General features: G+C 46.4%; 1 protein-coding gene across 1 annotated transcript; it reads left to right on the top strand.

Annotated features, from left to right (window-relative positions):
• Nucleotides 1–16: 16 nt before the first annotated feature.
• Nucleotides 17–27995, top strand: LOC119187885 (oxytocin receptor). Its single transcript, XM_037435995.2, has 2 exons — nucleotides 17–154; nucleotides 26267–27995. The coding sequence occupies exon 2, from the start codon at nucleotides 26575–26577 to the stop codon at nucleotides 27850–27852; it is 1278 nt and encodes a 425-aa protein (XP_037291892.2). The 5' UTR covers nucleotides 17–154; nucleotides 26267–26574; the 3' UTR covers nucleotides 27853–27995.
• Nucleotide 27996: the final 1 nt, after the last annotated feature.

Genomic DNA, 27996 nt, shown 5'->3' with positions numbered 1-27996 from the left:
TCAGTCGCCGCGGGAACGCTAGCCGAGGAGCGGCGAGGAAAAAGTTGTCGGCAGGGTCGTCGTCGCCACCGATCGGTGAGATCGGAGAAGAGGACAGCGCTTCCTCGGCAACTGCGTCCCCCGCAGGTCTTCACGACGGAAGCAGTCCCCTCTGGTGAGTCGCAGAAAGTTCGTGCTCACGGACGTATAATTAGTTCTTAATTGGTTTGATGATTATAGGAAGAGAGATAACGCAATGCGACTCACTGAAGCCTTCTAAGCACAGACTACCAAATGCTATAACTCATTAGGATGACTGCCAGCTGGGCGTGTTGGTAAAGGTTGGGCGTGTTGGTATACTCTAATTGTGAAGTTTGTCTTGCGATGTTCATGCGCATGATATTTGGGCACCAATTTACTTTATGATTACATCATTGACTTGTTTAATGTGGTCTTGTAGGACCAATGTACTTGATGGTCGCGTCTATACGTTTGTGAGTGTTTTGATACCTGTGGTGATGGCAGTGCGGCGTCTCGCGAAAATACCTCATAAGGCAAGGAAACAACAAAACGTGAAAATAGTTGTTACTAAATTCTTATTCGAATGAGCTTGTTCCTCGCGCTTGTTAAGGGTATGCAAAGTAAAAATACATGCTCTCATTTGGTCAAGAAAGGTAAACGGGAACGTTTACTTAGACACACGTAACTATTTGGCGCGAGACGAGGCATTGAGAACTGCCACCATCTTAGCTTGTATAGCTTTCCCTTGGAAACGTTCAGTTCAACATATAAGTAATCTGATATGTATATGAAGCTTCTTTTAATCAATCGAAAGAAACCGCGTGCGAACAAGCATTCGTGACTCGACACGTGAAATGTCGCGTTGTTAAGCTCGAGGACATGGGCTCAACTGCCGGTCCCAGCTGCTGCATATTTGGATGGGCGCGAGATTGCGAAAAACACACGTGTACCCGATTTGAGCGCCCGCTAAGCAACCTCAGCTAGCCGAATTTTCGAACCGGAGCCCTCAACTACAGCGTGCCTCTTGATAATGTGGTAAAACCCCGGCCCGTAAAATTACAGCAAACAGTGATAAAGACCCTGTGTGAACTTAGAATCAGCTCGATATGTGAAGTGCTAAAAACATAAGAATTGGTCGCATTGCATGCGACACACAGCAATCTGTTTACAATCGTTTTGGCCCACTGTAATGTTTCCTCCTCCACATAAATCTATGGTTCTAGCAAAATTGTGAGGCAAGATATGTATCTGCTTTGCTATTGGTTCAGCAATGCCATAAGCATGCGAAAAGGAAAGAAATCTATATGACAAAAACGACAGAATAACGCGGCTGCTCAGTTTGAGATAGATTTTGGCATATTTATTAGATTCCGGGAATTTTTATTTGAATATGATTAAAATACGTGCTGTGAAGGGAGACTGCAAGTAACTTAAACTGGTACAGTGCATTAAAGAAACAGAAGAAACGGCCGGCCCGATCATACGAGCGATAACGTCCAGCAGGTTCTACTGACAATGTGTATCAGATACGTAGCTAGCGCAAGGGCTTAAAATCGTGGACCCAAGCGTCACTCTGAAAGTAGACAGCACAATCGCCATGCCACGGAACAGAGTTTCAGAAGCGATTCACCTGATTTAGGGAAAAGGTATCAGGTGCAGATAAGAACATTAAAGAGGGCATCGCTGATACACGTGATTCCTACCATTGCAATTTCGATAAAATGTGGCGCTTTTATAATTCTTCGCGTAATTTGTAAATAGGCGTTCTTTCAGCCCCTCAAACTTGGCAAACATCATCAGTCGTGACAATGCAACCGTGTATTGATTTGCACACATTGTGACATCGCTATTTTAGCCTTTCATTAAGGCAGAGCTTCATTTCGCCTCTGTACCTCTCACCACAGGTTGGTAGTATCGACTCGATATCACTTTAATGTCGAAAGAAATGACTCGACGGTTTTTTTTTAATTTTTGTGATGTGTTGTACCAGTTCACGTACGACAAACGAATTCGTTCAGTCTTCAACATTTGTCGACTTCAAATTAGTTTCAGTCATCTGAGGTTCGTGAACTTGAAGCTGTGGATAGGAATCAATTATCAGCCCGCAGTGGTACGGCATCGTTACCAGAAAGAACATGGTGAATATATACGCCTATTTATACCTGATCGCTAGAGCTCTTAAACATGTGTCCTCTCCATAGGTCACATCACTGCTCGGAACTGAATTAACTCTTCCGTATTTTTTTTTTGTTATTTGCTGTGTGACAAATTCTGGCAAGTGTCCCGCACTATGCTTGACTCTTGTGCACGGCGCCGGAAAACTAAATCTGGGGGTCTGCATAATGATTCGCCCATGTTTCCCCTGCCGAAGTCACAGAATCGTTCAAATACTACTCTTCAGTGAATGATTAATTCATACGAAAACTTCAAGTGCCTCATTAGGCGCTGGGCTTCAAAAACGTGGCGTATGCTACAAAAGCTCAACCTCACACAGAATGTGGCTATTGTAATGCTAATATTGCACGACAAAAAAAAGCAGGTACAATGCGGGTTGCATTGTGCATGCATACACGAAGTACTATTCTTGGCGGCAACGACAACCTGAAACGAAATTTAATAATAGAGTTACCACAAACAACGGTAAAGGAAGGCCGTATCCAATAAATCAACAGGATGTTGATTGAGAAAAAAATATACAGACGTCATCGCATGCTGCCATGGAAAAGCTTAAAAAAGGAAAACCAAAAAGATGTTTATTATTGCAGCAAGGTTTACAAACTTAAATATTAAACCCACAACAAAAAAGGGGGGTGGGGAGAGACAGGCGGACGAATTCAAAAGAAAACTGTGCAGGATAACTTAAATGAAATATGTTATTGCAATTTATCGAAGTGGCTGATGGAACTAGTTAGTAATAAATGATATGTTTACAGCAAGAACGCTGTACGTACACGACAATAAAAGACAAGGACTAAGCTTGCACCTCACTTTTGACGTTATTTACGGTCTACTTCCGCGTTTCAAACCGTCCTATTAAGCGTTCTTTGTGCGAAACAAACTTTTTCCCACGAAACTCCTTCTCTTATTCGCTTTCATTCGTGTATACGAATTCATCGCCGTCCTATAAAGCATCAAGCCATGCAAAAAGCATACCTGACCTTTACGGTCTCGATTAGAGGGCTTCACATTCATTTGCATGGGATGACGCCCATAACAGCTGAAGTTAGTTGGGGCCGTCATTGACGTCAGAGACTTCTGTATAATTTCGTTCTGATGGTGCTATCACAACAACCTCAGAGGCAACGAGGCAGCTAGAGGAACCTACACATTTATTTTATATATGGCGCGCATAATAACGAAGAATCGTGGCACGTGCGTTTCTTTTTTTGTTTTGTTTTTGTTTTTCATACAACCACGGCAGTTCGCGCTTTCAAGCGGAGTGATGTTTAATAACATCCTTGGTTTGTTTATCTGCTCATTATGTCTGCGACTCCTTCAAACCAGGACACCCGCTGTAAACATGGACTGCATTTTAAGAACAGTTTGTGATGGATGGATGGATGGATGGATGGATGGATGGATGGATGGATGGATGGATGGATGGATGGATGGATGGACGGACGGATGGACGGATGGACGGACGGATGGACGGACGGATGGACGGACGGATGGACGGATGGATGGACGGACGGACGGACGGACGGAAGGACGGACGGACGGATGGCAAGGCTTTTTGAACAGCTGTTAGCACTCGTCAAAAATAAAAATATGATTTGACTCCTTCAATGCTGTTCGAGTGAGTCGCTCGGGATGACGCGTTTTCATTTCATTCTCAGTTTAGCAATGTAACCCCCCCAGTTGTAGGGGAAGTTTTCTTTATTTTTATTTTTTTTCCACGTCTGAGTTTGCGCATAACGTTCTGGAAAAACTGAAGCGAATGACCGACGCACATACCATGGCTCGGGGTGAAGCAACAGCGGCGTTTTTCTTGCCTTTTCGTGGAGCCGACGCTGGTCGATGAGGCCATACCGCACATTCTGTTTTCGCAGCGCATGCCTTTATGCTGACAACCTTCAAGGGCGGTGACCGGCTCCCATGGAAAGCGCAATGCAAAAGAAAGAAAGAAAGAGAGAAGGCATGAATAGCGACAATCAGGGAGGAAACTTTGTTCACTTCGCAGGCCTTTCAGTGAAGAGCGAGATGGGAAGAGGGAATAGACATGGCCGCGAAAGATTCATTTCTTTCAGCTACGCAAAAATGGTTAGTTAAATTATTAATTATTTAGTAGATTGGTTGATTGATTGATTGATTGATTGATTCATTCATTCATTCATTTTGCGAGCGTGCGGTACGTAATCAACCGATCGCTCTTCTCAACCCATGCTCTACCAAAAAAAAAAAGTCGCACCTACTGGGTTTCTTCAGTGTTATAAAATTTAATATTAAATCCGCCAAAATGCCGAACAGTCTCACAGCATTCATTTTCAAGCATATAATGAGAAAAAAAAACACGGTTGTATTGCATAAATGAAGAAAAATACATTTAGAATCAAATAAACAGGAGTTTTTTAAAAGGCAATAAAGAAAGCTACAATAAATACAAAGCAAGGTTTGAAAGGAAAGTAGAGATAAAAATTGTGCAGGAAGAAAAAGAAGAAGAAAATAAGGACAGACTTTTTTAATGATATAGTAGAAGTTAGCCTACTCCTATAGTATTCTAATGCTCCCACAGACCACGTCATTTTACTCTCGCAATAATGTTCAGGGCAAGTGTGCATAATCTTGATACCAGTTGTCACCTTTTGGCGCGCCCAGCACAGATACTGCGGGTGTGGTTACGTACAGCGGGAGGAAAGGGGAACTCTGGCGACAAGCATTCAGTGAGGGCTAGCTAAACGTCATTGTAGTCGATTGCATATGACCAACAGCTCCTGAAAAAAAAAGTAGCTGCTTCTTACATGCTATGACCATTGGTGTCAGTGTTTAACGAGGATGAAAAGTGAAGCGATTCAATTATGAGCACATGTCCACGAGGCGATAACGCGAGTGCGTGAACACGCAGCTTTTAGAACAAACGAAGGATTTATCTAGAGAGGAAAATGATCCATCTACTCTTGTGGCTCCAGAGATGGTGGTGGTGGTAGTGGAAAAACTTTATTTATTGTCCGGCAAATTAGTGACCCGGGTTCAGGTCTCCCATGTCGGGACGTCAAGGCCTTGCCTCTCCGCCACTTCACGGGCCTGCTGGATGGCCCAGAGTTAGTCGGCGAGCTTGAAGCTCCGCAGAGCGGCTTGCCACCTCGCCGAAAGATCATCGGGAATAATACGCTCCGCCTTGGCCTCGCATTCCCAGAGCATGTGTGTTAGCGTAGCTGTGTCTGTCTGGCAGACCCTACAGATGTTGGTACTATAGATCTCGGAGTATATTCGGTGACATATCAGGAGATTAGGGTAAGTGCTCGTTTGCAACTGTCGCGAGGTAACTGCTTGGGCCCTGCATAAATTACCATGAGGCGGAGGATAGCATCGACAGTCCAAGTAGAACGCCTTGGTCAGTTCATTGTATCCCGTAAGTCGATCCCGGTCCGCATACTCTTCAACAAGACCATCACCTTTTGCACGGTTTGTTGCGTCGCGTGCATCGGTGTGCGCTACCTCGTTAAGGTTGGGGAAGCGCGGGGAGACGTCCCCCATATGGGCGGGGATCCAGATCTAGGTAGCCTGGGAAATCGGGCCGGCATGCCAGTACATGAAATCTGCCAGTACATGAAAGGCTTCAGTTTAAATCCGGCCTTTAATGAAATTCCGAACTGCTGAGCGTGAGTCACTGAGCATAGTTTGAGTTTCAGGGTCAGTTATAGCCAGAGCAACGGCCATTTCTTCAGCTATATCCGGGTGTCGGGTCTTGAGCTGCGTGCGTTGTCGTTTTTTCGGTGTTAATCACAACGATAGCAAACCACCCCCTGTCCGAATAGCACGCGGCGTCAGTGAAACGCGTGTTTTTATCGTTGCAATAAGTTTTCAGTACAAGTGTAGCTCTGGCTTTTCTGCGACCTGGGTTGTACAACGGGTTCATGCTTTTGGAATCGGGGCAACATGTATTTTCTCTCTAATTTGCTGAGATATGTCTACCTTCTACAATGCTGTCGGTGATATGTGATGCCCAACTCTTGTACTATATGTCTTCCCGTGTTGGTGAGAGTATAAGCCTTTCGAGGTATAAGATTCGCTGTGCTTTCGCTATTTCATCCAAAGTGTTATGAATGCCTAATGGAGTAACCTCTCAGCGCTGGTAGATTCTGGTAGGCCAAGAACGACTTTGTATGTCTTGCGGTTGATGATATTAATCTTGTTCTTTTCGCCTTCATACCAGTTGTGCATTGACGCACACGCCTGTGTCTTGTGCAGCCTGGGTGAACCCTGTTTTACTCACGAGAACCAAAAGCTATTTTCCACCGTAGCGTTGCTGATCCGGTTCAGGCTTTCTTGATGTAGCGTTTTCGGTGGTGACTATCTTGGTGCCGTGAGTTACATTAAATAAAGCTTAAAAATATAAGCACTAGAGAGCAAGCACTGCCAGCGTATCTCATGATTACATGTCCGTATCAGGTTAAATAATGTTGACAGACAGAAAGCGCTTCAAAATTTAACGCGAGGACACACTTAAAGATAACTTTGAGATCAAATTTACATCTACACTGCTGCATTTTGCTCGGCGATCAAGATAAGCTCTTCTATTTCCTTGGGCGTTCGTGAACACTTAAAGATCACTTTCTTTTTCATGTTCGCGTGTTGAGTGGGAGGGAGGCATCAATTTACAGAAGCTTTGTTGCGACAATCGATGTTCCTCAGATCCTGTTTTCCTTTCTTCTTTAGCTTACGAAGGCATGTTACTGATAGTTATTGGCATATCGCTGCAACATTCTTCATGTGAAGTGGACAGAGTGCTGGCCACGTTGATAAATAAAGGTGTATTGAAATTCTCACCTCACTCGTGCACTTTACGGACATGCGCATGGGGGTTAGGGGGAGGAGGGGCAATTATTGCGGTCACCCAAAGACGGGCGTCACTTTTTTACGGCGCAGAGATTTTATCGATTTTTATCACTTTTTTTAATTGTGGATGGTTATGGCTACGCTCATTTATTGACGCTAATGGTGACTGGGGACCACGGCTGTTTCGTTTTCTGCATCTTTTGCGGAGCTTCTTCTAACTGCGAAGCTGTTCAGTAATCGTTCCTTGTATGCCCTATCACGAAGCTATCAACTTCACAAACGAGTATGCACCGCAAAAATCAGGAAGGTCTCACTACTCATCACGAATCAACCAAAAATGAAGAAAACAGCCCAACAAGTGACTGCGAAGCCGTTGAGATATAGTGCAATCGGCCTCGACAGCCATAAGCATGCTTATACTTGGCGTGCATATGCATACGCGATCACGGCTGGAAGCTCCGGAATGAGTGAATGTGAGATTCAAGTACGCTGTCGCGTCTAACACTGCTTGTACTTAAGACCTGAAACATGAATTCAAATGAACTAACTGAATTGAGCGATTACACGCACACTTAAACACGCACACTTAATCCCGACTGCGGCGGCTGCTTTTGCGATGCAGGCGGAAATGTTGTAGGCCCGTGTGCTCAGATTAGGGTGCGCGTTAAAGAATTCTAGGTGGTCGGAATTTCCGGAGCCATCCACTACGGTGTCTCTCATAATCATATCGTGGTTTTGGCACGTGAAACCCCACAATCAATATCGATCACACTTAAACTCTTTATTCGTTTGTCTGTTGGTTTGCTGGCGTTCTTTACATTTTTTTGTATGATATATATAGTAAACCTAGATTGTTCGGCTCATTATTACGAGTCACAATATTACGCTGATGCTAGTGCACCAGCTGCACCACGTTGTTTATTCGAATGATTCCAGTAAAGCTTCGCGATCGCATATCACGCGTCATGGACAAATTAAGATTTGTTTTACGTGTCAAGCAGCCGACACAGACTAAGGATACATGTATTTCACATTTATTTTATATGTACCATAGCGTTATTGTGCGTGCAATAAATTGTGCTTGTTCTGCAGTGAATTAATTTTGTTTTTTGCTTATTGAAGACACTGTAATCTTTAACTCTCTGGTCACGCCTGTGGCAAAGGATGCGGTGACCGAGTCATTATGCAGCAAAAAAAAAGTCGAGCTGGTGCTCTAGAACTAATTCCCAATATTTAGAGGATATGCCCAAGAAAATTTCTATCGGGCTTTATCACGCTTATGACAGCCAGAAAGCACTGGAGTCGGCGGCTTTTAGAAGGTTTTGCTCTATAGGCACCGTCTTACCATTTTCACTGGGGCTATCACCATTCAGCGCACAATATCCAGTCATATAGTTAGATAGCTGCTGCTGTGGTATCACATTGGTGCGACTGAAGCGCATGGTAAAGCGCACAAAACCGCGATCAAAATTATCTGAAGCCCTCCACTACGGCGTCTTTTTGAGGCACTCTGAGACGCTAGAACCCAAAACAAACCATTGGTTTTACACTTCTCCAAGTAATGCACCTGGGATTACACGTATCTTGGACAAAGAAGCTGCGAGAATAATAACAGTGCCGATGTCATTACGCTCGGACTGCGTGAATCTGCCAAGTCTTGGCATTGCCTGCGAAAGGTTGGCTACTCTGCAGCGCAGAGTAGCCACTTCTGGGTACCTGATGGCGCTCGATGAATAGTGGCGCTGAAATCGCTGTAGGCGGAGCGAGTGGCGCCCGAAAAACAGTGGTGCAGCTGGGTAGCGCATACAGTGATTCTACTCCCACGTTTCAAAGATGCACATATACACCTTATAAAGTACGGAGGTATGACTGCCGCTCTACTCAGTTGGTTTAGCAGCGGACGCGTTATTCGAAGGTCACATGTTCCGTCCCCGCCAGCGGCATACCTTTTCGTCCACCTTTCTTTTCTTCACATTTACATTACAAAACTGCTGATAACATCGATCCCACATACCTCCCTTGGCATCATTTTTCTCTTTGTTCTCAGCATTGTTACGTTTAACAAAACGAAAACAAAAACATGACTGTTCCCTCTGCCATAAGAATAGGTATAACACGAAAGTGAGACGTGTATTCAAAGAGGTAATTGAGTGTTTATTATGCATTGTTCTCCCACAAGTTAGAAGGAATTAATCGCTAAAGCAACGAATTGTAATGTAACGCAGAGAACGGCAAGCATCTCGAAAGTTGCATCGTGTCTTTCAAGAGAAAAAAAAAGGACGCACGAAAAGAACACACACAGATCGAGCGCGAACTAACAACTTTCGCAATTGTGTGTGAGCACCGTTCTCCTTTCTCAAGCGCGGCCGCTCCAGCGGGCGAAGTGACCTCTGTGCTCTCTATAACTTCGACGCGAACTTGCGATGAATGCCCAGGACATATACAAACCGCCGCGATTACGAGAGAATCGTTGGCACAAGAGTGATAGAGACGCGCGTGTTTCGCGATGCGCGGTGCAACAACTTTTAAAGCGCGCCCTGGGGAACCATCGCGCCATCTTGCCGAGTGATAACAATAACACGCTGAAGTCAACGATCTCTAAGTACTACCAGCGGTCAATGGTTGTAAACTGAAGTGATCGTTTTTTTTTTGCTTTTTATTTACCCGTAATTATTGTAAACTAACAAAAAATGATGGCGAAAAACGTATAGGGGATGTTATTGTTATTTAGTAGTTATTGTAATGTAAATTCAAACACCATCTTTCTCTACAAAAGTTCTTCTATATGTCATCACCAGGCTTCTCGCGCGTACACCGTTTCCTCAAAGACACGCAGAAGAATGAGGATGTCATGTCCTCTAGAAAGAAATTTCACCAGACGACTTCCTTCGTGTCAGCAGCGGGCACAAATATGAGGAAGGGGGGGATTACATTTTCCTCAACTTCGTGTCACTGAGACTGCTTTGCTGAAAATTCCGGCATACATAAATGATTCGACCACCAGCGTGTCGGATAGGGTGACTGACGATATAGATGTGTGTCGTTTGCACACTTATCTTACAAATGGAAGTCACGCATTTGTACGTGAACTCGGAATAGTAATGTCATTTTCGAATGGCATTGAAGAAAGAAGAAGATATTGTAGTGAGTCTTGGCATCGTCTTTTTTTGTTTAAATATATTGAAAGAAAGGTTTGTCGCGATAGAATCTTAGTTTTTCAGTGTCTGACAAAAATAATTCAATGTTAGTATGGCCGTTATTGAAATTGTGGTGTGAGGAAACACCAAAGTTAGACATTTCCAAGTGTCGTTGCAAACATACGGTAATCTTATGATCTTATGGTGTTAGTTATATATCCTTCTGACTTCGACTGCGTGCGCTGAGATTGAGCAAAAGAACGGCAAACTATCGAACATTGTTTTTATTGTATTTGCTTGAAAACGTATGATAAGTTTTCTTAATGTTTTCACTAACTTTTCATACAAGTATGAGAAGAGACACATTATTAATGATATATCGCATGTATGTTCGTCCCATTTTGGAATTTGGTTGTGTACTTTTCTATGAAGTTCAGCTTACAAGTTGTGGCCTCTAATTCTTCTGGAAAGAGAAGCTTTGCGCTTATGCCTTGGCCTTCCCAAAACAGTTGCCAACAATGTGTTGTATCTTGAATCGAGGGTCCCTCCGCTTTCTTGTAGAATTCGCCTTCTGACTGTTCAGACATTCTTAAGAATTTGTGAATCACCATTACGACATTCAGAAACAGCGTTTATTTCCACCCCGGAATCATTTTTTGCTGCTAGATGGCCGCGATTTCACGCGCCACAAATTTTATTTGTGCAAAATTTACTGGAGCCTCTAAACGTACGTATATGCGACATCATGCCGAGTCGTTATAATTCAGCCCTGGTGGAAATTCAATTCGACGACATTTTTCCTAATAATGTCATATTACTTCACCATAATATTTTGGATGGTTTACTACAAGATCACCTGCGCCGTATTACAACGAACGTTATTATTGCCACAGACGCATCGCAATACGACGAAAAGTCAGGGATTGGTATTTTCAGCCCGATTTTAAATTGGATTTATTCCCTTCGTCTACCCGATTTTATACCCGTTTTTGTGGCTGAGTTTCTGGCAGTAGTGCTCGCCTTACGTAAGTTAGATACAGCAATTACATCAGCTGTCATAATAACAGATTCTCTATCTCTCTGTGCAGCACTTTCTGTTGGTGCTGATAACCACGTAACAAGGGCGTTCCGTGCACTAGTACCTGTACATTTCAGAAAAGTGCGATTAGTTTGGGTGCCTGGACATAAAGGTTTGTTTCGGAATGAAATAGCCGGTTCCTTGGCTAAGTCGTCAATCAGCGAACCAATTCTACCGCTCTGTCCATCATCCGCTTATGTGACTGCTGCTCGATTCCGCAGACGTACGCTTATGCAAGTCTTTAAAGGTTCAGCAGTAACAAACTCTACAGAATATCGCCATTTATTATATCCCTGGCGAAGAGACTTTTGCCGCACTCGAAAACAAGAAGTAGCTATCACAAGGCTGCGTTGCCGGGTACCAAATCTAAATTTCTATAAACACAGGTCTGCTCAGGCACCTTCGCCACTGTGCGCATTCTGTGATGAACAGGAAACAATAGACCATTTCTTTTTCACCTGCAGGCGGTTTAACACATTACGAAAAACCCTATTAGAAATACCTTTGCGTGGCATTGGTATGGACTTATCTCTGCCTGTCATTTTGTCTTTTGGAGCTTCCATTTCTGGTTTCTCTAATGGCACAGTATGCGCGGCCGTCCGGGACTATATTGATGAAACTAATAGGTTGACTAATTAACCAGTTTCATTATCTTAACATGTCAACATAATTATATACGTATAAAATCAGATTATTGCTCTATTCTAAGAATAAATTTGCTTATGTAAACATTTGTATGCAATACATTAAGCACCACACTTGCCTATAGGCTATCGGTAATCTTTCTGTTACACCTCCATCATTCTAAATCTGAACAGTAAATTTTAGAGCCACTTGATTCTTTGCCAATCCCCCACAGTGGGTATGCGCCACTAACAATAGGAGAACAACAACAACAACTTTTCATACCACTTCATCATCGATGCCAAGAAGATACAAACAAAAACAGTGCAGTCAGCATGCGAGCTCTGTAAGTAACTCAAATAAAAAGGGAAATTTGATGCACAAAATATTTCACATAAAACTGCACAGAGACGAAATCACGTGCGCATAAATAATCACTCGCTAGCAGACGCTGCCTGCGCTGGCCTTGCGAGGCGAGGGAGTGGGGATTGCCGGAGAGAGACATAGAGGGAGAGGACACGCATGCGTAATAGAGGTGGAAACGTCGCTGGCAGGAATGCATAGGAGAGAGATGGGGGAGTAAGCACAGGAGAGGAGAGAGGGGGAGGGAGCGCATGCGCAGTAAGGCTAGTCACGCAGCACACCGGATTGAGCTCGACCATAAGAAGCGTCGCATCCAAAGAGCCCTGTAACAGTTTTTCTAGTAATCATCGAATGGCTTTCTTTAAAGGAGTTTATTGCCATACGAATTTTTGAAACCCGTCAAGTACGAGCGTAGTTGCAGGGCTTTGTCGGACTATTTAGGCGCTTTTGTTTTGTACTAACGAGCACGATGAAAGCTTAGCATAAGCAAGGGTGGTGTAAAGGAGGCTATACGCAACGTCCATTTATTAGTGCACGTCGTAAGCTTGAACACAGTTTTAAACGGGAAGCATTTCTTAGCAAACTTCGGCGACTTTTAGCGTATCTATCTATCTATCTATCTATCTATCTATCTATCTATCTATCTATCTATCTATCTATCTATCTATCTATCTATCTATCTATCTATCTATCTATCCGCCTACGACATTTAGCTCTCCTAGCCGTTTCAATAATGTTATCGACACCAAACTTGGTATGGCATAACATGACTGTATATTTGACTAGTTGTAACATAAAAATCATGACATGTATGTTAAGAATGCCATAATTTACATATCATAAACCTGCAGCTCTTGCGATAGTTTCGTTCACATGGCATGTTGCAAAACTGGTATGGTATGGCATGATCGCATGGCGAACACAAGCGATAAATCCTAACATAAAAATCATATCATGCGTGTCATGTAACAACATGACTACATGCCACGCTCATGATGCTCTCGCGGCCGTTTTGCTAGCGTCACATATACCAAATTTGGTTTTACGGGACGTGAATGGATGACGAAGGTATGATACTGGTGCAAACATGATAAACATGAGATGTGTGTCATGTAACAACTTGACTACGTGCTACGCTCATGATGCGCTCTCAGTCGTTTCGCTAGCTTCACATGTACCAAACTCGGTATTACGCGATGCGAACGGACGACAGAGGTAAATGACATATCCAAACATGATAATCGCGACATGCGTGTCGTGTAACAACATGACTATGCATGCCACACTGATGATGCGCTCGCGGCAGTTTCGCTAGCTTCACATGTGCCAAATTTCCTATTACGTGACGCCAATGAATGACAAAGGTATGCAACTGGTGCAAACTTGAAAATCATGAGATGCGTGTCATTTGAGAACATGACTACATGCCACAGTCAAGGCGCGAATATATTTCGACGTGACGCGGTGCGTGCCGCGCTGTGTTGTTTTGACGCATGCGCGTTTCAGCGCGTCCGGCGTTCCTCCGTCGCGAAAAGAGGGAGACGCAGTGTTGTCTGGGTAACGCATTGGCGCAAAATGCAGCATGTCGAATTTTGCGGCGGTTGCCGTAGAACCGCGCCGACGGACGCTAGTCGCGCCTGGTGTCAGACTATTAAGAGTGCTCTCGTTTTGCTGATGCAGCATCGCTGTGCCCAGCGTGCGCGCGCGTCAACGCTACATGGGAGTATATTGGGCCTTTCATGATGCGCTCGCAGCCGTTTTCCTAGCTCCACATATACCGAATTCAGTGTTGACGTCAATGGATGACAAAATTATATGACTGGTGCAAACATGATAATCCTGACACGCGTGTCATGTAAGAACATGACAACATACCATGCTCACAGCGCGCTCGCGGTCGTTTCGCTTGCTCCACATGGACTAAATTTGGTATCACGTGACGTGAATATATGACGAAAGTAAACGACACATCGAAACATGATAATCAGGACACGGAAGTCATGTACGGCATGATTTACCTCCACGTCATAACGTTGTGCTGATTTTAAAATGACATATCAACTTTTCTCATTCGTGCTTTGCATATCAGGGATTCCAACTGTACGTGGGATCTGCTCTTTATTTTTCCTTTTTTTTGCCTTTAGTGCAATCGCGAATGAGCACGAGGGCACGTTGCGGCATCCCGCGGCGACCATGATAACTATTCAGCTCACGATACGCAAACCACGAATGACCACAAACATTTGGTTTATGGCATCACTTGTAGATAGAAGAACGAGCAATTGTTAGCTCACTTTGAGAATTTGTTGTGAACTACAGGTCGCGTGTCACGCTATAATGTATAGTTCACATTATCTCAGGAGCTGCTTGTACCGACAAATCGAAAGCGTGTTCTGATCTCGTCGGAAAATTGCTGCAGTGCCTTTTTAAAGAAATATTTACGTTTAAGAAATAGCATGTAGGGGAAGAGACGGGAATGGACAATCTCCAGTTGTGGACCTCATTGGTTTTGTGTTAGGGCATCATTCGAATACAGCGTGAAGAATAAATGCAAGTGTGAGCTAAGCCAGCAGAATGTATGGTACGAACAACTTCATGTATGTCCCAAGGAATCAGTTTGGGACTGATTCCTTGGGACATACATGGGTCGTCAGGATAGAGAGGTCGAGAGCCCTTGTTCCGCACAAATTTAAAGAAAGGCTCGCGAAGGTAGAAACTATTGTTGGGAGACAAGAAGCGCTCAAAAGGCTGCAACCTTACAAAGCATTCATGTGCGCGCCTCCAGAGGCGCGTACATGAGGGCTTTCTCTGTTATCTATTCTCTAGGTTGGGAGCTTGCATGCTGCCTACCTAAATAGCTAATATTAACTTGCACCATCTCGAGCACATCGTGTATTCCAACTATCATTGCTATCCTTTCGTGTCTTTCTCTATCGCCCGGCACTTTTCAAGCATAAATGACATGCATTATCAACGCGTCATTCAGTGTTGCTGACAGGCAAGTGGTAGCTGCGATGTATGATAACAGAGAAAAAAAAAAGGTCACTCTACGAACGAATTCAGAAACGTAAGCTCCATGAAAACCTTAGTTTTCTGCGCTTTTTTTAATTATTGTATAAGGTGCCGCACAGATATCCAAACTCGATCCGAGTTAACTAGAGCATATTGGAAATAAGGAAAGGGGGGGGGGAGTTGCAACATATCTATTTAGACAAAGTAGGCGCATTAACTTACTACTTCGGTTACTATAGGATATCCACATTATTCATACCTTCGTGGTCGCTCTCATACAATCCTCCCAGCATGCTGTCCGAAATGTATCCTTGGAGTGCATTGTTCCGCATCTCCGGGTTCGTAAACAATGGGCACGATGGGTGAGCGAGAACGCTTGCTGCGCACGCCTACAGGTCGGTATACATTGAGGAAGCTGCAACCGCTGCAGCGACGTGCGCTGAATCAATGCGGTGGGTGAGACGTGATACGAACACGACAGGACACCTATATAGTCTCTGGTGAGCGTGGCCCCGCTTAGCAGTTCTGCTTCCCAGTGTCGGGACAACGAAGAAAACTCGGCGATACGCGACACCGAGGTGGCGGTTTCGGGACAACCATTGCTCCCGTAGTGAATAGGGCAGCAAAACGGATATTGCAGTATTGTTGGGGACGAGGCTCATTTGGCCGTGGGTCGTTCCCTCCTCCGTATGTAGTATGTAGGCGCCTCTAGTTTATTACTTGCTCAATAGATGGCGTTGTGTGTATATGTCCTTGGGATTTATGTTATTAGATGGCGTCAGTGGTTTTCACAGCATATCCACGGAGTGAATGATGATTAGTGGGGCGAAGCATCCGTCCGTCCATTCGTGTGTCCAACCGTCCGTCTGTCTGCCCATGCATGCTTCCGTCCGTCCGTCTGCGCACCCGTCCGTTCGTCCGTGCTTCCGTCCATCCGTTCGCGCTTCCGTTCGTGAGTCCATCCGTCCAACCATTCGTTCTTGCTTCCGCCCGTCCATCCGTCTGTGCGTCCATCTATGCTTCCTTCAGTCCGTCCGTGCGTCAGTGCCTCTGTCCTTCCATCCATCCGGACGCCCCCCCCCCAACCTCCCCCCCCCCAACCTCCCCCCCCCCTGGATACGTCCCTGCATGTAATAACGGTGCATCACTCACTATGCACCCCGCGATCAGTAGGCTGTTTCAGAATTTCCTTTAGTTTTTTTACTGGTGGCGCTTACGCACTCTGGTGGATCGTTGGTTATCTGGCGGTGATATTACCAGCAAATATCAGGTCTCAATGAATGACAAATTTGTGGTATTGCAGCTGATTCTTTGTTCTTGTCCTCGCTGTTCCTGCCCTCTTTCTTCTCAGTTCTGTCGTGTTCTGGTTTATTCTGTCGTTTTCTGTCCCACCTGTTCTTCAATATTCTCTTTTATCTTCTTTCCTATACTGACATTGCTTGTCATGTTCCGTTGTTTTGTTGAGAAGGAGTTAATGAGGGTCTGAGTTACAATTTTTATGAGCTGCAGAATCCGCAGCTAGAAGTAAATTGATTGATATGCAGGTCAAATGAAATCGTAAGCTTAATTGCGTAGCGCCAGAGAATTTGCTGGTACCTGCCTATGTCCTTGTACTTTTCCATAATTATCGTTCAACGTTTGAACACGCAACCTAGCACCCGGCACACAAACCATAAGCCGGAGGCTAGCATCAGTGCATGTGTAAATGACTGGAACGTGCTGAAGCAAAATATTGCGAATACTCAGATTACTGCTCTCAAGTGCTGATTTTGGTATTCATGCAAGCATGAGTCTTTCAGTAAATTTCTCGTGGTGCACGAGGAAAACATAACACAGTTCCTGCGCATTTGGCCCGCCACTCGGTAACCTCGCACACTTTTATAAAGTTTTAGTCCTAAATTTGTTGTTTCTTGTGTATTCCGCGCATCATTAATGCATATGCCCTGGGTTTTTTTTTTCTTAGAATTGCTCTTCCCCAATGTCTCGTTTTCTTTCTGAGAAGTTTTTCTTTTTTTTAGATCTAGAACATTCAGTTTCTCTTTGTGATGTTTGTCATTACATCACCATATTAACGATTATTCATTACAGTGTCAGATCTACTGGTACATGCAGCGTGGAAGTAAAAAACATGTTTTACGCTTTCCCGACCGTCACACCGAACGACTTTAATACAGCGAAAATGGTTATGAGGTCACTTTTCGGGTCACGCGCAGTTGCATGTTGTCCGCCGCCAGCACCGCCACTAGAGCCGCTGCCGCTGGGTTCGTAACCACATCGCGCGAAATTAGAAAAAAAAAAACCTTGCCTTAGGCCGGCATGACCTAACACCAATGGCATAGTGGGGCTCTAACCCGGGTCCACTGGGTACCAGCTCAGTATTTTACCACTGAACTACACCGTTTTTGGTTATTTATTTAACTCAGCTATACACCTGTGTTTGTGATCTGTTGTCAAACTGGATTTAGGCAGGCTTGATGTCGGGAAAGCAATCGCGTTAATACGACTTATAAAGTGTTTTAAAGCAGCGAAAGAGCAACCAGTTGTCGCACAATGTGACTAGCATAACGAGTGGGCCGTCCAATGCTCCAACCGATTACAAAAGCTTTTTCTTGTTTCCCTATTAACTGTGACGCATGCCCACTACAGTCATATTTGCTCATCGTCGTCAGCCACTGCATAGACAATTGACACAAAATTCCTTGCAAGTGTTAAGCGGATACCACGCTTCTCAGAAGAATGACGAAAAATGGCATAGCGAATGCCGGCCCACTACCCAAAAGTTTATTATTAATGCCCTAGTGGGTACCAAGCAAGTGTGCTTGCAGTAGTTACCCAATGAGTGTTTTGAAAAGGGTATGAAAGGCCGCTCTTCTAGCTTTCGCCGTGACTGTGCTGCGCCTACCGCGCAGGCCTGGCGTGTTGTAAGTGTTTTTAAAGCAAGACGATCAATCCGAGGCATGCCACTGTTTCTGTGGAGTGGAAATTTCACGAGGTTAAACCACTTAAACTTTCCGCTTTGGTTCTATCCAGGAGACGTTAAAATTCTGAGCTGGCTAGCTCATTTACTGTTACTACATTGCAATACCAAAGTAAGTAAGACTTTGCCATGCAACGAAAGTTTAAAGATGCTATTCTTCTCTGAGATGGCTAAAAAAAACTATGAAATGTCTCTCATGCTGTAACTTCCGAGTCCTCGACACAGGATTGAAAGATTGTCCTAATTTCTTCCCGTTGCAGTTTCTCACTTGCTTGAACAACAAGAATAGAAATATAGAGTATTTGAAGAACTCTCCGTTGTTCTAAATTCACTTACAGCACCGTTTTGATGTTTGTTTCAAAAAGAAGTGATGCTACCCTGGCAATAGTACGCGCGTGCCTGGATCAGTCTGCATATTAAGTGATGTCAACTTAGTATTTGAAAACAGCGTCAGACACTCTTTCAATTCTGCAGAAGACTGGAGCGCCATGTCATTGCGTTGAATTCGAGTGGGCAGATCTATAATCGTCAAACACTGTGGCAGAACTTTGCTACTTGAATAACTTCTAACGCAGCACTCCGGCGCTCTGTGGAGGAATGCAGTGTATTCTTTCTGCGTGTGCCTGCGTTATAGGTGCGTTTCACACCTGTCGGGAGCGGCACCTGCTGTATCACGCGCGCACGTACAGAACAGAGAGCCACCAGCAAACGTGCTAAACGAAAACCCTGTCGAGATTGAAGCGGTTCCATTATATTATCCTGCTGGTGCTGCTTTCTAAAGCGTCAATCACGCGTTCAGCTGTGAAAATCCCAGTTCTTTGCAGGGGTGCCACGTGGTTTTTACTCGACACAAATGGAATTATGGACGATGCGTACAAAGAAAGCGCATAACAAGTGCGCCCGTGTCCGACGATAACAGCGTTGTCGTCGCTATCTCGCCGCTAAATGCAGCTATGCACGCGGCATTACCCTCCCGCCAGAGTAAGCGCCGTCCCGACGCTCAACAGGTAGAGATGCGGCCAGCGAGTGTTTACATCACTGAGAGTGGTAAGGTTTCATGCGGACCACGTGCACTGTCTCGGGCAGAAGATGGCGACGTTTCGAACAGGAAAAGGCGTCGAGCACGACTTCATACGTCACGTCGCTAAGACGGTGCAAAACCTTGTAGGGTCCGAAGTATCGGCGTAGAAGTTTCTCTGAGAGGCCTCGTCGTCGTACAGGAAACCAATCCCAGACTCTATCTCCTGGTTGATAAATGACGAATCGATGGCGAAAGTTGTGCCGTTGGGCGTCAAGTTGCTGCTGGTTCATTATTCTGACGCGGGAAAGCTGCCTTGCTTTCTCGGCGCGCTAAGTGAAGTCTGCGGCGTCTGTCTCTGAATCATTGCAATCGTAAGGCAGCATGACGTCAAGCATTGTCGTAACTTCTCTGCCATGAATTAGTGCAAACGGCGTCATTTTTGTTGTTTCCTGGCGCGCCATATTATACGCGAATGTGATGTACGGCAATATTCGGTCCCAATTCTTATGTTCTACGTCGACATACATGCAAAGCATGTCAGCGATTGTCTTGTTAAGTCTTTCTGTAAGCCCATTCGTTTGTGGGTGGTAAGCTGTCGTCTTCCTATGCGCTGTGCCACTGAGCGTAAGCACAGTGCGCAAAATCTCGGCTGTAAACGCGGTACCTTTGTCTGTTATGACGACAGCTGGAGCACCATGTCTCAGAACAATGTTCTCAATGAAGAACTGAGCCGCTTCAGCTGCAGTGCCACTCGCGATTGCCTTGGTCTCCACGTATCGGGTGAGGTAGTCCGTCGCCACTATAACCCATTTGTTGCCGCTGTCCGATGTTGGGAATGGGCCCAGCAGATCCATTCCGATTTGAGAAAACGGGGTTTCTGGCACGGGCACAGGATGTAATAGCCCAGCGGGTTTGACAGGTGGTACCTTGCGCCGCTGACAGTCAATGCCTGTTCGGGCGTAATGTTTAACCTCTGCTGCGATTCTTGGCCAGTAATATTTTTCTTTGATGCGTGCCAGTGTTCTTGTGTAACCGAGGTGGCCCGCAGTGGCTTCGTCATGGCAGGCTTGTAAAATTTCGCTGCGGAGAGATCCAGGAACTACCAGCAGATAGCTTCTACCTGTTGATGAAAAGTTCTTTTTGTACAGAATTCCGTCCCGTAAACAGAATGACGATAAGTTCTTCGAAAACACTCTTGGTGCATTGGCGGCTCGTCCGTTCAAGAATTCTATAAGCGAGTTCAGCTCCCTATCATCTTGTTGTTGCCGAGAAATGATAGCTGCATCAACAACTCCTAAAAAACCTGGGAAATCATCATCCTCTATAGCCGGTGATTCAATCGGTGACCTCGACAAACAGTCGGCGTCTAAGTGTTGCCTTCCGGACTTGTAAACTACGGCCATGTCGTACTCTTGGAGCCGTAAGCTCCATCTTTTTAAACGTCCAGATGGGTCTTTCATGTTGGTCAACCAACAAAGAGAGTGATGGTTGCTTACGACTTGGAAAGCGCGGCCATATAAGTACGGGCGGAACTTCGCAACTGCCCAAACGACGGCCAGACACTCCTTCTCCGTTGTTGAGTAGTTGGACTCGGCACGTGTCAACGTTCTGCTAGCGTAGGCAACCACTCTCTCCACACCATCTTGGCATTGGACAAGAACAGCACCTAGGCCCACATTGCTGGTGTCTGTATGGATGGCTGTTGGTACATTCTCGTCGAAGTGAGCGAGGACAGGTGGAGTTTGTAGACGCTGTCGCAGCTCGTTGAACGAAGCTTCTTGCTCTTCACCCCATACAAATGCAATGCCTTTTCTTGTAAGGTGGGTGAGTGGAGAGGCGATGTGTGCAAAGCCTGCTGTAAATTGCCGGTAGTAGGCGCAGAGACCCAGAAAACGCCTGACCATTTTCTTATCAACAGGCCTTGCGAACTTTGCGACAGCTGCTGTTTTATCTGGGTCAGGCTTCACACCTTCGCGACTGATCACGTGTCCCAATAACTGGAGTTCATCGAAGCCGAAGTGGCACTTTTGCGGTTTGAGTGTGAGTCCAGCGGACCGTATGGCTTGAAGGACTGACAGTAGCCGCTTTAGATGCTCTTCAAACGTTGCCGAAAAAACGATCACGTCGTCGAGGTACACAAGGCATGTTTTCCATTTCAGGCCGGACAGAATGGTATTCATTAGTCTCTGAAACGTGGCTGGGGCTGAGAATTGATCGAAAGGGAGGACTTTGAATTCATGAAGTCCGTCTGGCGTCACGAAGGTGGTCTTTTCTCGGTCGCGCTCATCTACTTCTATTTGCCAGTATCCACTTTTAAGGTCCATTGACGAGACGTAGCGCGCATGCCGTAGCCTGTTCAAAGAGTCATCGATCCGTGGTAATGGGTAAACGTCTTTTTTTGTAACATGGTTCAGCTTACGATAATCGATGCAGAAACGCAAGCTGCCATCTTTCTTTTTCACGAGTACCACTGGCGATGCCCAAGGACTCTTTGATGGTTGGATTACATCATCCTCTAGCATCTTCTTGACTTGCTGCTGGATTACCTCACGTTCTTTCTGAGCGACGCGATATGGGTTCTGTCGGATCGGTCTTGCAGTGTCTTCCGTAATTATGCGATGCTTAGTCAGAGGCGTTCACCCCACTCGTGATGTCGATGAGAAGCAGTCCTTGAACTGGTCGAGCAGCTCCATAAGACGGCATCTTTCAGTCGGTGTTAGACTCGGACCGATATCAACTGGGGGTGTATGTGGAGGTGATTGAGCTGTGGCTTCCCCTTGCTTAGAAGACAGTCGTGAGAGTAGTCTAGCTCTTCGAGGTACGCCACAGCCGTGCCTTTACCGATGTACCGGCGTTCATTCGTGAAGTTGGTCAGAAGCACCTCTGCGCGCCCATCCACTAAGCTGACGATACCGCGAGCGATGGCGATGCCTTGGTGAAAAAGAAGGTCAGTGATGCGTTCGGCTATGGCGTCTTCATTACAGTGCACGGCGCAACACACGGAAACAAGAGTACATGACAGTGGTGGCACGCAGACGTCGTCGTCGACCACACGTAACACCCTGGGTTCTTGGTCTGGATTATTGGTCACAGACTTGTCAGCGGCGAATGTGATCACACCATCGCGTATGTTGACCACGGCACCGTACTCTCTTAAGAAGTCCATTCCCAGTATCATAGGTTTGCAGCACTCTGGTAAGATCGGAAATGTGGCTACAAAAACCACATTCTCAATAGTGAGTCTTGCTGTACATTTTCCCGTGGGAGTCATTGTCTGGCCTCCAGCATTTCGAATATAAGAGCCCGTCCATTCCATCCTGACTTTCTCGAGTTCGTCTGCTAATCGTTCACTCATTATGGAGAAGTCTGCACCCGTATCGACTAAGGCCGTCACTTCAACGCCGTCAATCGTCACAGCGAGGTCGGCAGTCACAGTTTTCTCGGCGAAGTCTTCATCTTCGTCTCTCACGTGTTTCAGCAGCAGTGGGGGATTTTCGGCAATTCGATGGCTTGCAACTTTCCCCCCAGAGGTCGCTGCTTTCAGTTTCCCCGCCATGGGCTGGAAGACCGACCTCTGACCGCGTCAGCAAAACTACGGCGGCTTGGTGAACCAAAGCGAGCCGGGGATGGTGAGCGCGTCCGGAAGGTAGAAGAGCCTTTTCGCCTGCCAGCCTGGTCGTCGTCGATGGGGGCACGGCTTTCGTCGAACTGTCGGCGCGTAGCTGTAGGTGCACTACCGCGGTATTCAGCTCGGCGATGTGGGCAAAAACGGTAAATGTGCCCTGGCTCTCCACAGTTGTAGCAGAGTGGTCGGCGATCTGCAGTGCGCCATATGTCGGTCTTCCGCATATAGAGTCGCCTGACAGAATCCTGCTGAGCCCAGGCTGCCACAGGATACGGTTCGAGGTACTGCGGATCTGGCATGGGCGTGGGTTGACGAACAGCGTCTGCATAGCTGTATTTGTTCGGCTCGTATGATACTTCTGGAGCCAATGGATGACGCACAGCGTCTGCATAAGTACACGAGTTTGGACGGTGCGGTGGAGCGGAATATTGCTGAGAATAGGCAAACGCTTGTCGAAGTTCATGGCGAACGACTTCAGTGACGGAGGCTACCGTGGACTCCTGCTGCGGGGGCGCCTGTGACTGCAATGTGTATTTTGCGTTCTTCTTCGCGATCTCCTCACGCACGATCTGTCTAATCAGGTGGCGTAGAGAAAACTCGTCGTTTTCGGTAAGTGCAGTAGCGCCTGCAGCTGCGCCGGTGGCCGGGTGATCAGACTGTCGGTACCGTTGCTGCAGCGCATGCTCTATTGCGGTGGCCTCCCTGGTGAACTCGTCCACTGTTGTCAGCGGATTGCGCACAAGACCAACAAATAGCTCCTCTTTGACGCCCCTCATGAGATGGCTTAGCTTTCGAGCCTCGGGCATGTTGGGGTCCGCGCGGTGGCACAGGCGCACCATATCCTCAGCAAACATGGCGACGCTTTCATGCAGCTGTTGGGTGCGTCCTTCAAGAAGGCGTTGTGCGTTTTCGCGTCGGTCCGCGTTACCGAGGGTGTCAAGAAACCGACGACAAAACTCCTCCCATGTTGTCAATGTTGCGTCCCGGTTTATAAACGTCTTCGCGCCGTCTTCAAGGGCGAAGTATACGTGGAAGAGCTTTACATCGAGACTCCAGTAGTTCGATTTAGCTACCCGTGCGAACTGCTCAAGCCAGTCTTGCGCATCTTCGTTCGGCCGGCCATGAAATGGTTCAGGAATGCGCATATTCTGGACCGTCACCTGTGCAGGACTCCTTGCCATTTCTTGAGTAGGGGTGGTTGTCGGAAGTGTTGCTCCCTTTAGAAGGCCAAATTCTGGTTCACGACCTTGAAGGCGACGGCTTGAGCGGTGTACAGGCGTCTCCACGCGTGGCTGTCTCGTAGGGCTGGACTTGGGGTTTCTCACAGGGGTGCTGATCATGAGGTGGTAGTACCCAGCTTCTCCACCAGTGTCGCGGGTTATAAATTACAGGTAGCGAGCCTACATGAATGGCCGTTTTTAGGGTGGAGACATCTTAATAAGTGCCTTCAAGAAACTCAGCCAAAACCAGCGGGAAAGGGGGCACGCTGTTGCCAGCTTCTACCAAATTCAGTATAGTTTTCTGTGCGCCACCATTTTGGAGCCAGCCGCCGCTCCCTCCAGCTACGCGAAGTACGGTGCAACAAAAAGGAGCCTGGGCTTTTGACAGCGGCGGTTCTCAGGGTCGTGTAAGCGACGCAGTTGTCAAAGTGAGCGCACGAAGAAATTCGCAGCCCACACACAAACACTTGCGACATAATACTGAGGTTACGCTGACACGAACGCAAGCGTGGCAACAGCTCAGACTAGCGAGCGCGTCTCCGTACGAACGCGCGGACGCGTCCCGTTTGTGGGCTTCCTACTCGCAATGCGTGGACGCAGCAACGACAACTTCGGTTATCTACTCATTCGCGAACACCGCGAAACACATATACGTGTGCTGCAGGAAAAAACAGTGAACGAAATACGCAGTACTCACAGAGCAAATACGAGACGCACTGGTGGGCTCCCAGCCGTCTCGCTTCACCTGAGCCAGCCATAGTTGTCGTCGGCCAGGGCTCGCTGGGAAGCGGAACATTCGCACCCCCTTTCTGTTGTGGTTAGTGCAGAGCAGTACGCAGCATCCAGGCATTCTAAGGCTTCACCGGCAGCGTTTAACACGCTACCGCAACGTTCGACGCCGTATTATTTCAGAACTAAACGCAACCGGGCTTAGACGCAGTGCGGGCACCAAGATGGGGCGACAGCGCGGCGTTGCTGTCTGGCAACATTGTGTTTTGGTGGGCGGCGGTGCGTTGGCGGCATGTAGTGGGTCAAAGGCTGACATTACCCTAAAAACGGCCGTTCATGTAGGCTCCCTAATTACAGGGGGTGTATTTAAAAACACGGACAGTGGGACTTGTAGAGACGCTCTCAGAGAAGGCCACTAAGATTGTCGTCTTCTTCACTCTGCTGCGCTGCGCCTCTCGAGCAAATCCGCGTTCTTCGTTGTCGTCGCTATCTCGCCGCTAAATGCAGCTATGCACGCGACATATATATATATATATATATATATATATATATATATATATATATATATATATATATATATATATATATATATATATATATATATATATATATATGAAGGCCCGACTCTAGGCCGAAACGTCGAAATAAACCACGTTGTGACCGCTCACGGAGGATCTACTTGACTATATGCAACTGCAATGCCACGGCCACTCAACCACCATGCCTGCCTATATATATATATATATATATATATATATATATATATATATATATATATATATATATATATATATATATATATATATACTACGCGAAAATAATTGTTATAGGAAAGGACATGGTTCCAAGCGTTCGGCATATATCGCATTTCCCGCTCTTTTTGTGAGTGTTTTTGTTTATTCGAGCAAAAATTGGTCTGTTTTACAATATTTGACAATAATCATGTGGAACGTGTTATTGAAGAGAGCAGCCGGCCAGTGACAGTAAGTATTTACGAAAGCGAGTTGCTGAGAATTTGTGCTATAAGAGCCCGCATTCATGATGGTTTCCGTTTGCATGTGTTCCATATCGTTGTGCGCTTATATTCGCTAATTAAGAGTCTACGATCACGATGGCCTGAAGTTCGCCTTTGCAAACAATTTTTCGGCAGTAACATTTTTTCACATATATCGGACTAGAACCGTACAAATCAACAAAGAAAAAAATTAACATGAACATCAGAGAAAGTGACCGTATCAGTATACGATAAGTACTGACGCAGCCTAATCGCTAAAAAATAGAGGAATTGTTCTTTTCATAACGAAGTTATGGGCCTTGTCGTTAAACTTATGCTATATTTTACGCTACACCGTAAATAAACCAATTAAGTAATTCAATGAGTATTGCTGATTAGGCATTGCAATGTTGTTCGTCCACAATGGTACTATTTGCCTTAACACATTATATTCACCAGTGCTAATTTGCTTTCTATCCTCTTATTGCAGGTACATGTATGAAGTTCTGAAATCGACCACTAGTAGAAGTGCGGGAATACCAAAGACGACTTCGTCTGTTCATCGTATGAAGCGGCGGAGCCTGGTTTCCATCGAATTCGCGGAGGACATGCAGGTAGCGACTATACAGCGTGGGGTCCCATTTGATGACAGCACTTCAACAAAGCCACGGGGCAAGTAACTGAAGGCACCAGTGGAGCCTTAAAGTCTCCAGTGTGTTCAACGGGTGTTCTTCATCAGCGCACCTCATCGCCATTATTGTGGCCCGTCTCGGTGGGCATGGGGCGAGACCAAATTCTATGCCAAACAACTGTGCTGATCGCACCACAATGTCGTCCGTACTCGACACACCGCCCGACAACGAGACGGCGTGGGAAGTGCCCGTGACAGCCGGAGATGTACCCGTGACAGCCGGAGATGTACCCGTGACAGCCGGAGATCTGTTTGGCCCGCATTACGCCAAGACGTTGCGCATTGCACTTATCAGTGTCATGCTTGTGCTGTCGCTTATCGGCAATTCGATCGTGTGTCACCGTCTGCTGACATCGCGGCGGCACAGAATGTTCAAGGCGCAGATGCTCTTTCTGAACCTTGCCCTCGCCGACCTTCTCGTCACTCTGGTCACCATGAGTTCCCAATTGGTGTGGGAGGTCCTGGGCCGCGTCTGGGTCGCAGGAGACGCCGCCTGCAGATTGTTCAAGGTGCTGCAGACGTTCGCACTCGTCTCATCTACGTACATGCTGGTCGGCATCGCGGTGGACCGCCACTACGCCATCTGCAAGCCGCTGGCGCCGGCTCCCAAACCACGATCGCTGGTCGCAGTCTGCTGGCTGCTGTCTCTCCTTCCGTCCCTTCCGAACGCGTTCATGTTCAGGATAGTTGTGATACGGAGCGAGTGCTACTGTGCCTCTATCTTCTACATATACCAGGACTCCGTGGTTCTACGTCAAGCCTACATGGCTTTCATCTTCACGCTGGTGTTCATATTACCGTTGGTGGTTCTAGTGGCGCTGTACTCTTGCATCTTGTTCAGAATGTGGAAGATAAGCAGCACCGCTTCTAACGGGCAGCGAGGGGATGCCGCCGCTGTGTCGTGTACTGGTTGCGTAGAGGTTGCCGGTACCACTCTGCCCAAAGCGCGACTGCGAACTTTCAAGATGGCGGTGATTATATTTGTCGCGTTTCTCGTGACGAACCTTCCCTACATGGTGCAGGAAATGCTGCTCGCCTTCGCACCGAACGTCTCGCTCGGACCTCACATAGTCGCCGTGTTTGGCGTCATCTCAGCATCGAACAGCGCCATCAACCCGTACGTCTTTCTGGCCTTCAACGGTGGCGCCACCGTCTTCGGGTGTGACGCCCACGTGCGCATCTTGTGGCGCCGCCTGGCGTGTTCTTCGGGCTCAAAACGAACCACTGGCACTTTTCGCACTGCCTGGTCGACATTGCAGACTCGCAACAGAAGGCGCTCGCCGACGGTCAAAATGTTTCCCTCACCCGACAAAAACGAGTGCGGCGAATCGCAGCGAAAAGTCCCAGAAATAGACGGGATGGCGCCACTGGGAGAATGCCTTTAGCTACTTACTCGTAGTACGTGTTTGGTTGTTCTTTCACTGGCAGCAGGGAGATGAGAAGGTCACCACTATTTGTGAGGCAAACTTAACTAAAAGCCACATCATCAAGTGAATCTATAATCGTCAGATTCAGCACATCAACGGTTA

The sequence above is a fragment of the Rhipicephalus microplus genome, chromosome 1 (genome assembly GCF_043290135.1).
Source record: "Rhipicephalus microplus isolate Deutch F79 chromosome 1, USDA_Rmic, whole genome shotgun sequence".
Taxonomy (NCBI): Eukaryota; Metazoa; Arthropoda; class Arachnida; order Ixodida; family Ixodidae; genus Rhipicephalus; species Rhipicephalus microplus.
The sequence above is the reverse complement of the archived record's forward strand: the minus strand, read 5'-3'. Positions and strand labels throughout refer to the sequence as shown.

Coding starts and splice junctions, on each gene's coding strand:
- LOC119187885 (XM_037435995.2), top strand. CDS start 26,575: ATGCCAAACAACTGTGCTGATCGCACCACAATGTCGTCCGTACTCGAC.